Genomic DNA, 13,122 nt, shown 5'->3' with positions numbered 1-13,122 from the left:
CAGGGGGAGGGGGGCGTCATGTCATCCTTCACCTCAGGCAGCAAAAGAATGGGAGGTAGCTCCCCATATGAAACCCAACATCGTGGAACTACAGTTTGGATTACTTTTTCTTATGTGCATCACTTTGTACTTGTCCACATTACATTTCATCTGCCATTTGGATGCCCAAGGTCCTCCTGCAATTTCTCACAATCCGTAGGTTTGGATTGTCAGTTCTCCATGGCCTTTCTGAGGGTAGAGTCCGACTCCCTTCCTCTTAGGACCCATTTTTTAAATTTTATTTTGAATCGTCTTCCCATTGCTAATGCTCTTTAAAAGAAAACAAAAACCCAAGGTGAACTGGGGGGTCTCAATCAAAAACATGTTTCTTAGCCTTTTGCTACTGTTGACATGTTGAAGACCACCCTTATCCTGCTTGTATAAAAGAGTGACCCTGTAGTTTATCAGTCACACAAGCCCCCTTGATTTCCATTGGTCCTTTTCCTCCTCCTGTTAACGTCTCTGCATGAGAAGTGAGAGCAGTGCAGGGCCACCACAACACCGGAAGTCCCGCACATGTGCAGTAAAGACTTTTTTAGATGGAAATTTTCAAACTGCCCACATTACTGCAAAGTACATGCTTACTTTTATTTTGAAAATGGCCCTAAGAAAAAGTACCTTCAGAGAGTTGCACTTCTTTTTTCCTTAGATAATTATTCTGACCAAAATTACACACGCTGTTTTGAAAATTCAAAAGTAAGCTCATTGATCTCTTCTCTGACCTAACTATGTCCCGCAAACACCTCCACAACAAAGCAGGTATGCAGGTTATGGAACTATATACATTCTTTGACTCGCATACAGATTAGGCAATTTTCAGACAGATGTATGTGGGTAAAATGCTTTTCACTTACAGGAATCCCTTTGAAATTTGCCCTCTTGTCTGTATTGGAACGTTCTGTACATTTTATTATGCTTAGCACCATGCATCCCACTTGTTTGACTGGTGAATTGTCTTTAGGGAACTCCAGTTCCAGTACAGGTAATCGTCTTTGCTATAGGGTTTCAGTGCAGCAGACATTCAGGACAGGATGTTGCTTATTTTTCTTTCTTGTAATATAAATATGGGATTTAGCCTGCATGACCCTCTTTTCTGTTTCAGATCCTCGGGATCTAAAGTGCAGTTTCAAACCGTATAATGTAAGTAACATACATTTTAATTTTCATACAATATCTGCTTTCCTAAAACCATTTTCTTATATATATATATATATATATATATATAACAGTGATGAAAAGCAGAGGAAGGAACAGAACAGGGCTGCTCAAACCAGTCCTTGGGGCCCTCCCACCAGTCAGGTTTTCAGGCTCTCTAATGAATATGCATGCAATGTATTTGTATGCACTCCCTCCCATGTATGCATATATTTCTCATGCATATTCATTAGGTATAGCCTGAAAACCTGACTGGCTAAAGGGGGGGGCGGGGCGAGGACCAGTTTGGCCACCCCTGCAGCAGAAGATTAGGAGGGAGAGGATGAAAGATACCTACACTGGCAATCTAAATGTAAAAAAATGTGGCTCTCAGATACACAGTGCTGCTGCTGCTATTGCACATAAGAATATTCCTCTTCCCTTTCAAAATAGTCACTAACAGTCTTCAGAGGGAGATGCTGAATATCCAGCATAGCTTATCCAACTATTATTAGCTAGATAAATTATCCTTTTGAGGTTTTTTTGAAAATTGGCATTTTAGACTTTATCAGACAGTTAAAAAAAGCTGATTCTTTATGGCATTATGCACAGTTATGTGACCCACAAGTAGGATTAATAAACTACTTTGTACAGAGAACACCTGTTATAGTTTGTTTTTTGTAACTCCAGATTGCATTCTCTCTTCAGTATTGTCTATTGTAAACATATCTAATCTGCCTGTTGACATGAGAAGTGATTATAAATGGTTTCTAAATAGGAAGCCACATGATTCCAGACAGAGATTTGGAAATACACCCAAAAGTTCATATCTGATAACCAGCACGACCTGCCAGACTTTACTTATCAGATTCCAGTCTGCTTTGTGCTTTCACCATAAGCACAAGCCTTCTTTTTGCCTATGGGAAGATTTTGAATCTGGATTACAGTTATGATTTCTTTAACTAAGCTTTTTTTTTTTTTTTTTATAAAATTGTCTTTCTCAGAACTCAGACAGATATGTGAATGGTACAAATGGAATCAAAAGTCAGTTACTGAACAACAACGAGACCAAAAAACTTCAGGTAATGAAATGAAATCAGCAGGAAACACTGGAGATGTAGGGGGTGATACCTCCAGGATAATGCAGGATCATTGGCTACAGGACAGTGACTGACACAGGCAGAGGACCATGAGGATAATGTATTATCAGTGATGGATGCTGGGGACAGAGGATCTCAAAGATATTGAGGATCATTGATGATGCTGGCATAGATGAGCTTGGGGAATAACACAAGACCAATGATGGGTACTGTAAGATAGCACAAGTGGTCTGTGGCTTTATAAGTGTTTTATTTACAGTGAACAGCAACCAATACATCATCAATCTTCACTTTCAGCATCACGGAGAAGTAGGGCAGTTATATTAAAGGGACTGCCTTTCCCTTATATTCACGGTAGGATAGCTATGTTACAGGAGCTGCCTTCTCCTGGAGTCCCTGAGGCCTGTCTGTTCCCACCTGGGCTCAAACTCTTATCCTAGCTCTTAGGGAATTTCCTTTGAGAGCTGACTTTCTTTTATGAACTCTGTTAAGGTGGACTAGGATTCAGCCTGGTCCTGCTCTGTTAAGGAGGGTTTAGTATACATTCCTTTATAGGTACAAAGGAGGATTTGGGTGGTGAAGGATATTCATATACTTCTAGCATGCAAATAATGCACAAGGGCATAGTTGATTAAGTTCAGACTTAACTGGCTAAGTGGCACTATTTCTAATTTCAGGTATGGCCAATGACTACCACTTAGCCAGCTAAGTTTGTCTCTGGCTAAAATTTTAGCCAGCTAAATTAGGGTTAAGATGGGGGCGATCTGGAGCAGAACCACTTAGCCTGCTAACTTAGCTGGATAAACACCAATATTCTGTGTTATCCAGTTAGCTCTATAAATTTAGGATCTATAGTTTGCCAGATAAACTTCTCCAAACTAACTATAAGCTTGGATAAGTATACAGCTACCTAAATTCTTAACAGCGCAGCTGTGCTGCTGAATATCCCTCCAAGTTAGCCAGATAAGTTTATCCTGCCAAATTGTTCAGCTGGCTAGAAGCTGAATGTTGACCCCAAGCATTTTTAAGTGGGAATGAAGTTTAACCAAAGGGTCACGATGTCGGAGGGGTAGATTCTGGACTTACATGAGATAAACCTGGTGACCAAATTGGGTCTGCGGAATTGCAGCTAGATAAACCGTGGGTTTTAATTTCTGGCCATTGTCAGTGTCTCAGATTTATTGCCTAACTATTTAGCTGGATAAAAGTTTGCCAGATAAATTGGGGGTGTTCTGGGGCGGCACTGGTTTATACACCTAAATTATCCAGATACTGCCTATATTCAGGGTTATCAGGTTAACATCTGACTAACTTTAGAGCTGTTACAGAGCAGTCCTAAAGTTAGCTGAATAAATGTTAAACCACAAAAAACACCAAGGGGCTGAGGAGCACCTTTCCCATGGGTGGGCATCTCAATACCAATACTGTTGATGCTCCTTGTGACTTTGGTCAGGTCGTGTCACCCTCCATGGCCTCGGTACAAATCTAGATTGTAAACCCTCCCAATGTAACTCACTGTTAGGTTAGGCCTAGACTTGGTATCTTCTTAATTTAAAGGCAAGGTCTATTCACCCATAACAGAAAACAGGTTGCAGGTTATCTTTGCCTTTTAAATTAGAAGACAGGATATCATAGCAGATTCACAGGGACTCTCTTTAGACAAGCAGGATAGCATAGCAGATCTGCAAGTACAAGTACATCTGAAACCAGGATCGTGACACAGAGTACAGCCTTCGAGTTTTTAAGTTGCTGGGAACCCTGGAATAGCCCCAGCTATCCCTTAGGGAACCCCTGAGGACCAATCATAGTCCTCCGGGGCAGGACTGCAAGTCTGGGCTAGAAGCAAGCAAGCAAGCAAACCTTTTCAGTTTGCTTGGCTGCAAGCACAGAGCCCCATCCTCTTGCTTAGGAACAGATCACCAGCCCTCCAGCAGGGCAGACCTGGTTTAAGACTGGATCAGTCATCTTTTTACCCTTACACTTGTCTTCAGCTACCAACGATGTGAGCGACATCCAATAGTTAAATAAATAAATAAATAAATAAATAAATAAATTGAATTAGTGCAGGCAAGCAGCCCTCCCCACTCCCCACCACTTCTGGCCCCCAATAAAAACAATTAGAGCAGGCTGAGTGGCTTCCCTCCCACCCCTGAATCCACACCTGCCAAACCCTCTCCCACCAAGTTAACATAAAAATAATGATGAGAGAGAAAAAGTGAGCATATAAGATTGCTGTGCTGAAGCGTATCTTAAACTACTAAATCAAAAATAGACTGGTCAAAGGAAAAGGAGATTGGAAAAAGAGCAAAAGGAAACTCAGAAGTGCAGGAGCGGAATCCAACCGAATAGTCTCCTATGCATTCAAAAACCAAGAGGGTGATTTTTACAACTATTCACGGCAGAGCATTTATGCGCACAAGTGGATGCACAAAGATTTATCCTAGTATTTTATAAACTGTGCAGCGGGAGCTTCACAGTTTTATAAAACGCAGTGTAACTCTTCTCTGAAACTACATGTGTGTATGTGAAGATTTCCAATGTGAAGAAAACATGTACTTTATTTTAAGAACATACGCACGTATATTTTATGTGTGTGAAAAAAAAACAAAACATAGTGGGGCGGATTTTAAGAGCCCTGCTCGCGTAAATCTGCCCGGATTTACGCGAGCAGGGCCTTGCGCGCCGGTAGGCCTATGTTCCATAGGCCTACCGGCGCGCAAGTCCCGGGGTTTTTCGAGGGGGGCGTGTCGGATCGGGCCGGCGTTTTGGGGGCGGGACGCGGCGTTTCGGGGGCGGGCCCGGGGGCGTGGTTTCGGTCCGGGGGCGTGGCTGCGCCCTCCGGAACCGCCCCCAGGTCGCATCTCGGCGCGCTAGCGGCCCGCTGGCGCGCGGGGATTTACTTCTCCCTCCGGGAGGCGTAAATCCCCCGACAAAGGTAGGGGGGGGTCTAGATAGGGCTGGGGGGGTGGGTTAGATAGAGAAAGGGAGGGGAAGGTGAGGGGAGGGCGAAAGCGAGTTCCCTCCGCGGCCGCTCCGATTTCGGAGCGGCCTTGGAGGGAACGGCGGCAGGCTGCGCGGCTCGGCGCACGCGGCTACATGAAATCGGCAGCCTTGCGCGCGCCGATCCAGGATTTTAGAGGATACACGCGGCTATGCGCGTATCTACTAAAATCCAGCGTACTTTTGTTTGCACCTGATGCGCCGACAAAAGTACGCGAAGGCGCGCTTTTTAAAAATCTACCCCAGTGTAAAACGCTGATTTATATGCAGAGGCACATACTTCAAATCACCAGGTTGCCAATACCTCCACAAGTTCACCCACTTCGTCTCCAAGTCACCAAGACCCTCATAATACTTCATCCAGACCTCTCACCCCAAAATAGCAGACAATAGATGAGCCTTATCAATTGCTCTAGTTAATTAGCAAAATTGTAAAATTGTCCGGATAAGGTGCCTAATGTATTTGCATAATTCTGTTATAAAACAGAAACTTCCACAAGGACCCGCCTCAGAAAGTGTCGAAACCATCCCTTTTTTGCACTGGTAAATGTGCGCACACAATAGAAAATCCACGCATACTTTCAGTGCAGGCTACTTGCGTGCATATTTGCTAATTTTCCATGCATGACCCCTTTGAAAATCTACTCATTAGTATCACGTTCATATGCTTACTTAAACAGCTGTGTTCTGGGATCAGGGAGGAGGGCGCTCGGCAGCTGCTGGACGCTGGTATTTTTTTTTTTAAAACCAGTATACAGTTAGCCAGCCAGAAGCAAAGTTACCCGGGGAACATCCAGCCAAGTATGTTCAGCACAAAACTTGTCCTGCTGAATATTTGGCTAAGGTTATTCGGGTGACTTTACCAGAATAGCTTTGCTGCAGGCTATCCTTTACCACCAAGAATGTCTAATTTGAAGTCAGTTTATCCTTCCCAACAGTCACTGATCCACAAACTCCCATCCACTTGCTAGTACTTGCAGATCAGTTTGTAGCCAAATACCCCCTGCATTGTAAGATTTGGCTTACTTAAAAATTGTGTTAAAATTATTTATGTCCCTGTCATGGGTTGTTTTACCAGCAGAGCCCGGAGACTGAATGTCCTTTGCACAACTATGAAGCTGGTATAATGCCAACGAACCATATTATTGTGCTGCATGAAGAAGGTGGAAATGGAGTATCAGCGATAAGCTTCCTTGGGGCCCTGAAAATTCCCGTGAGTGTACATGTGCTAAAGTTTGTGTTTGATCTATAGTCATAAAAATAGTACATTAAAAGTTAAACCCTGCAGTATTAAAAGAAATCATGTTCCACCATAAGGATCAACGATATGAATCTGAGAAAAAATAGAAACTCCAGAAGGCAGAGGGGGGATGCATTCTTGGGGGGTGCTTACTTCTTCATTCAGGAAAATTTGGCTGGAAAAGATCTCTAGTCTATCCTCTGCCTCCCCTATTTATCTAATCTGCTCTTTAAAATATCTATGATGCGGAGGCCATCATTTCTCCAGGTAATTTACTTCAGTACTTGGCTACCCTCCAAATAATTTTCCTAAATGTCCTGTGCTATAATTTACATGAGAACATATTTTGCCATGGTGAGTCATCCCAGTATCCGGACTCCGACGGAGGCCAATCCGAGCCACAAATCCTCAGCAGATCCCAAAGAGCAGACACCTTTCTTATTGCTCACTCACCGGGGTGCGTCTAATAATAGTTTATGAACTTTTCCTGTAGGAGATTATCCACATCCCTTTCAAACCCAGCTATGCTAGACGAGTGGACAATAACTACCCTGGCAACACTGACCGAAAAAAGAAATCTTTTTAAAATGTGTTTTATCCTCTAGTTCTAGTACCATCTGAGAAAGTAAATAACCATTTCATATGAACTAGGTCCACCCCACTCAAGATTTTATAACGATCTTTCCTATCCCTTCTCCAAGCTGAAGAGCCCCAGTCTGTTTAGCCTTTCTTCACAAGAGGCCGTTCCATCTTCTTCATCATTTTTAGTGACTATTTCTATTTTACTGTGCTATTTCTGTTTTTAAACATTTTTTTTGCATTGGGGGTGCTTTATCTGTGTTTATTGGTTAAAACCTAAAATCAGAAGTCCTAATTTTAGTACTAAAAGACACCCTTTGAAATTTACCAACAAATGCTGAATGTAGCAACATAGTATGTAAGTATGTGTGTGCATGTATGTGTACGGACAGAAATATATAAATAAATATCTGATATGTCTCTCATTTTCATTCTCCCAGATGTATTTATTTCTCTATATGTGTGAAAATAAAAATACGAGAGACAATTAGCATGAATGGATGAGGCCGCATGAGACTTATGGTGCAGAGGGTGTTTACCTGAGATTGGAAGGTTTAGTGCAAGTTGAAAGATGAGGTAATTTTGGCTTTTTTTTTTTCCCCCCCCAGGGAGTCGTAGAATTCTCTCTCTGTTTACTCTTTGCTAAGCTGGTCAGTTACACCTTCCTCTTTTGGCTTCCCCTCTACATTACAAGTGTGGGTAAGTGTGTTGCATATCTAATTTATAGCATCATTCCACAGGTTGTCTTCACACAAGCACTGCATTCACACCTGTGTCGCTGCGCATACAAGTGTGATTACTGCCTGAACGACTGGTGGGTCTCCCATCTTCAGAAGAGAAGTGTGCGCTGCTATCTATCGCCTTCACAGCCTGACCTTGACCCTGAGTACATTCAAAGCTTTCCCCATAAGGAGGGCAGTTTTATAACTCTGCAGCTATGGCTAAAGTCTGCATGTAATTCGTGCATAAGTTTGCTTTGAGAATACTCAGGTAATTGGCCTGGCACTTGCACAGATTAACTTGTTCAAAGTCACACCTCATTTTCAGAGGGTGCAACCTTTACAGTTTAACTTATGCAAATACTTTTTAAAATAAGTATGCGCGTAACTTCCAACTACACCTCCCAGAACACCACTCTGCAATTCGCATAAAAGTGCACACATCACTAGGTTGTGCACATACGTTTATGTGCACTGAGCCCGGACTCATTTTAGAACAACCATTTATGTGCATAAAATAGTGTGGAGATTGGGCCCTTCAGTAACAGTGCAGTGAATAAATGGATACTAAGTGCTGTAAGCTCTCAAGTACTGATATTTATTATTATTATTATTATTATTATTATTAGTTAAAGTTTTTTATATACCGCCGCTCATCAGAGATATCGCGTCGGTGTACAGAGAACAGGAACATACGCCAGAGCGTTATACATTTAACATAGGTTAATATATGAATTCTTAAACATGAAACAAGTAAAAATAATTAAATTGAAACAATCATTTAGTATTAAGATGAGGCTTGGGGAGCATGGACAGTGGAATGCCTTTTGGTTGGTTAGTCTGGCCTGCCACACCCAAATCAACCTCCGTGCCCCCTCACTTGCTCCCACTGCTAATTTACACTTAATGTCATTCTTTCTTATAAACTGTTGTGAGCGATATGAGCATGAGTCCCTCTTGCCGTGGCACAATTGTTACAATCTCATGGGCAGAGCCCTGTGATCTGCGATTAATTCAACTAAATAAATTAAATAACTTGTATAAGATTGATCTCTGTAAAATCTGTTTCCTCTGCATTCTGGCAGGTCAATCCCCACTAGTGACATCACAGCTATATAGTCTTGCCCCGACATCAGCCACCAGTATTCTCTGTCTCCAGTAGAGAGTGAACATGCATTTCCTGTGAGCAAGAAAATAAAGATAGAAAGGAAGAAAGAAGTGCAAAACATCAGGAAGACAAGATGTTTATATAGCGCTGTTTGCCTCCTGAGGTGATACTGTTTAGTCCCTCCCTCAGTTGAGTGCCTTCAGTCCTGAAGCCTTGGGTGGAGTGGACTTAAAATTCAATTAGCAGTTGTAGGCCAAGAGAGACTCGGTGGTGAAGGCTTTCATCCTCTCCCCCTGTAGCCAGGACCCATTCCTGCTCTCAGCCAGGGAGAGCCAAGCTCAGGTAAACGTTTTTACTTTATTAAAAAAAAAAAAAAAGAAAGAAAGCAGGAGAAGGAAAAGTGTTTTTCTACTGGATCTGTTTCCTTGGCATTCTGCTTTCCCATTCACATCTTTGGGGAGTTCTGTGAGGTGTGGAGGTAGTTCAGGCAAGGCGGGTTGAAGAGCCGTTTCACTAGGCTCCTCACTCAGGCATGTGGTAGGCTGCAAGGGTGAGTTTGCGCGCTTCTCATTGTGCGCCATTTGCGTGTGCCTCAGCATCTCTTTTGTGCATCTGTTGCCAACTGTGCATCCAAATGTCCTTGTTTCTGAACACACACTTTCAACGCCTAACTTGGGCATTCTTTGGGCCTGTGTGTATCTGGACACCCAGTTTGGGCAAGCGTACTATACATGTGTACCTCGACGCACATTTTTTGTGTTTCCATTTTGGGCGTGGCTTTTAAGCGTGGGTACATGATCGTACTTTTTGTCTGCCTATACCTGACTGAGCACCTTACAACCATGGCACCCGTGACAAAAAAGTCTAGGCACTTATCTATTTGTACTATGTGCCACATCAAGGCGATACATCTGGAGCTTTCTTTAAGCCTGTGTCAGTGCTGCCTGGATGCTCATGAGGATTTATCTGATTTTGCCAATGATAGGCTATCTCCTCGGTCTAAGGGGAGTGGAACTGAGAGTGACACGATGCTGGTGTCCTCTCCTTCACTTAATCCACAGGCCTACTCCTCAGGGGAAACTCACTCTCGAATGTCAGGTTCAGACCTATGGGATCCATCCTCCTTTTTCTGGGTGGAATTCCTCCAGGGATTACAGATGTTTCTACAGGGGCGGTCTTTTGAGTTGACTATACCTACTGGTTTAAGTCCATGTGCTTGGAGTTCTTCTGTGCATGCTGCCATGATTAAGCACCAATGGTGCAGCGTGGCTTCACTAGGCTCGAATGCAGATGGATCAAGATGACACCAATGATGATAGTGGTGGCTCACCTGTGCAGGAAGATGAGTCCCCTAGATTTGGAGCCACATAGAATTCTTCTCCATTTTTTTCATAGAGATGAGTTGCTGAGCTTGATCTCTCAGACTTTGAAGACCATCAAATGGCTGGAGCTGACTTCTCAGGGGAACAGAAGAAGAACTTCATTTTGGTCACCCTATGCAAGCAAGGCCTTATATTTCTTTCCCCCTCATGGATGCGATTCAAGGGTTGATTGATCTGGAATTTATTTCTCCAGAGGCGTCCTTCAAAGGAGGGCATTCCTTGGTGGGTTTATATCCCTTGAATCCACAGGCTGAAGAGCAGTTGTGTTTCCCTAAGATGGATGCTTTGGTGTGTTCTGTCACGAAACGAAGCACCATCCCAGTAGAGAGATGTGCAGCTCTTAAGGATGTTCAGGATAGGAGAATTGAGGCAGTGGCAATAAACTTGCAAATTGTTCTTGTTGTGCCCTGGTAGCTTAAACTACCTTGCATCTTTCTCAAGAATCTGTCAGTGCCACTTCAGACAGTGGACCTATGGTAGAACCGGGGGTTGCCTTCTTAACTGATGTGGGTTATGACCTTTTTTGCACAGCTACCAGAGGAGTTGCTTCTGTTATAGTGGCTAGGCAACAGCTGTGGCTGCATAACTGGTCAGCAGATACTATTTCAAAGTCCAAACTACCTAGCTGCCTTTCATAGGTTCGCTTTTGTTTGGCAGTAAGTTGGAGAAAATGGCAAATAAATGGAGGGAAATGCAAGTCCCTCACTTGCCAGAGGACAAGAAGCTGGTTTCCAGGACTTTTCGGGCAAGTGGCCACTTTCGAAACTAACAGCATTTTTGGCCTTTAGTGTTATGGTTTTAAGGTGTTGGAGTGGATTCTTGGGTACTGCGGTGATGGCCATTCCCATGGGGAGGAGCCCTGTGAGGAACCGCAGGCTAGACTCTATACACGCAGACACAGAGAATTTGAATTTATTATACAGCTTGATGGTACTGTTTGGGGAGCGGACAGCAGGGAAGATAACCCAGTAGAAGTAGTCCAAGGGTCCTCAACAGAGGAGACCATTCTCACACTCAGGTAGATGATAGGCAGTGCAGGGTAACAGAGGAAGGTCCCGGATGTAGATTCCAAGCGCTGAAGCTGAAGGTGAGACAGACTGAAAGGGTTAGTACTCACTGAAGTAGATGGCTGTATTGATGAAGATCCTGGCAGGCAGAAGTAGTTCAGATGCAGTCACCAGAGTAGGGAGAGCAGGCCCTCGAGGATTGAGTACCCGGTATTCCAGATATGTACCTGAAAGAGAGCATAAGGACCCCCGAGGAACGGGTACCCAGGTTAGCGATGAATTACCCCAAAGGGCAGAGAGAGAGCTTTCTGCCACAGCTAGGAAGTGGCAGAGCAGCTTAGACCAGAGGCAGTCCAATCTTTGCTAACTCAGGTTGTTAGCAAACGAAGGGCAGGCTAAATACCAGGATGTTATGATGTCACTTGGAGGGGACGCCCCCGAGGTTCCCGCCATGACGTGGATAAAGACTTGGGTGGCATGATTATCCTGAGGAGGACCTCAGGATAATCATGGCAATCACCGTTGCCGTTGATGTTCCGGGGATGCCAGAGAGAGTGGCATGAAGACACAGCAGCAGTCATGTTCCCAAGGCTTGAGGAGAGAGAAGGAAGAATGGTGAGGCACAGAGGTCGAAGCCGTCTGCGACCGACGGATGCAACATTTAGGCAAAAGTTTTCCCAGAGATCCCGTCCCTTCCTTGGATCTCAGTCCTTTCACCCCCAAAATCCTGGAAAGGATGCGGGCTCTGGAACTGGAGCCCCTCAATCTTCTCAATAAAAATTTGCGAGCTCACCTGTTGGTTCAGGAAATAGGTGGGCGCCTATCTCATTTTTATCACAGGTGGGTGCAGATTACTTCAGATTAATAGGTCCCCGAAGTGGCTCTGGACAGATATGATCTGGAATTTCTTTGCAGTCCTCCGGATGCCTTTATGATATATCCATGTAATTCCCCTCAGAAGAGTGTAACAGTGGAAATTACATTACAAAGGCTGTTGGACCTGAAAACAGTGATTCCTGTTTCTGAACCACAGCAAAATACGGGCTGTTATTCTATTTATTTTGTCATGCTAAGAAGGTTGGGTCTTTTCAACCCATACTGGATCTATAGGGCATCAACTGTCATGAGTCATGCATTTCAGGATGGAAATGGTGCGCTCTATCATAATGGCAGTACATGCAGGGGAATGTCTCAAATCTCTGGATCTGACTGAGGCATATCTAAATATTCCCATTCATTGGGAACATCAATGGTTCCTTCGGTTTGCCATTCTGAATTGTCATTACCATTTTCAGGCCTTGCCATTCAGGCAGGCCACAGTGCCCAGGACATTTTCCAGGATCATGGTGGTAGTAATGGCGACTCTACACAAAGACTGAATTCTAGTTCACCTCTATCTGGATGACTGGTTGATTCGGGCCAAGAGCATGAAAGAGAAACTTTGCGCTAATCACAAAGTGGTTTTGTTGCTACAGGACCTAGGCTGGGTGGTGAATCTGCCCAAGAGCAATTTGCAGTTATCTCAGACTTTGGAGTATCTCAGGGTTCACTTCAATACAAGGCAGGGGAAAGTATTTCTTCTGGAGACTCTAATCCAAAGGTTGATGGTTCGAGTTTGAACACTGATGAACACTCCTCACCAAACTGTGTGCTCTTATCTGCAGGTCCTGGGGTTGATGGCTGCTGTGTTGGAAGTAGTTCCCTGGGCAAGGGCACATATGCATCCTTTTCAACGTGGGTTGATTTCCTGATGGAACTCACAGTCGCAGAATTATGCGGTGAGGCTGCTCCTACCATTGGAGGTGAGGTCCTAC

General features: G+C 43.9%; 1 protein-coding gene across 3 annotated transcripts in view; it reads left to right on the top strand.

The window, feature by feature from the left end:
• SLC37A1 (solute carrier family 37 member 1) overlaps positions 1-13,122 on the top strand; it is a 150,384-nt gene that overhangs the window by 103,353 nt on the left and 33,909 nt on the right. For 2 of the 3 annotated variants that reach the window (XM_029578596.1, XM_029578595.1), the window contains exons 9-12: positions 1,142-1,179; positions 2,178-2,255; positions 6,352-6,486; positions 7,701-7,791. In XM_029578596.1, the coding sequence (XP_029434456.1) occupies positions 1,142-1,179; positions 2,178-2,255; positions 6,352-6,486; positions 7,701-7,791 (342 nt within the window). The remainder of the gene's footprint in view (positions 1-1,141; positions 1,180-2,177; positions 2,256-6,351; positions 6,487-7,700; positions 7,792-13,122) is intronic. The other variant, XM_029578597.1, reaches the window with a different exon arrangement.

Source organism: Rhinatrema bivittatum, chromosome 15 (genome assembly GCF_901001135.1).
Source record: "Rhinatrema bivittatum chromosome 15, aRhiBiv1.1, whole genome shotgun sequence".
Classification (NCBI taxonomy): domain Eukaryota; kingdom Metazoa; phylum Chordata; class Amphibia; order Gymnophiona; family Rhinatrematidae; genus Rhinatrema; species Rhinatrema bivittatum.
The sequence above is the reverse complement of the archived record's forward strand: the minus strand, read 5'-3'. Positions and strand labels throughout refer to the sequence as shown.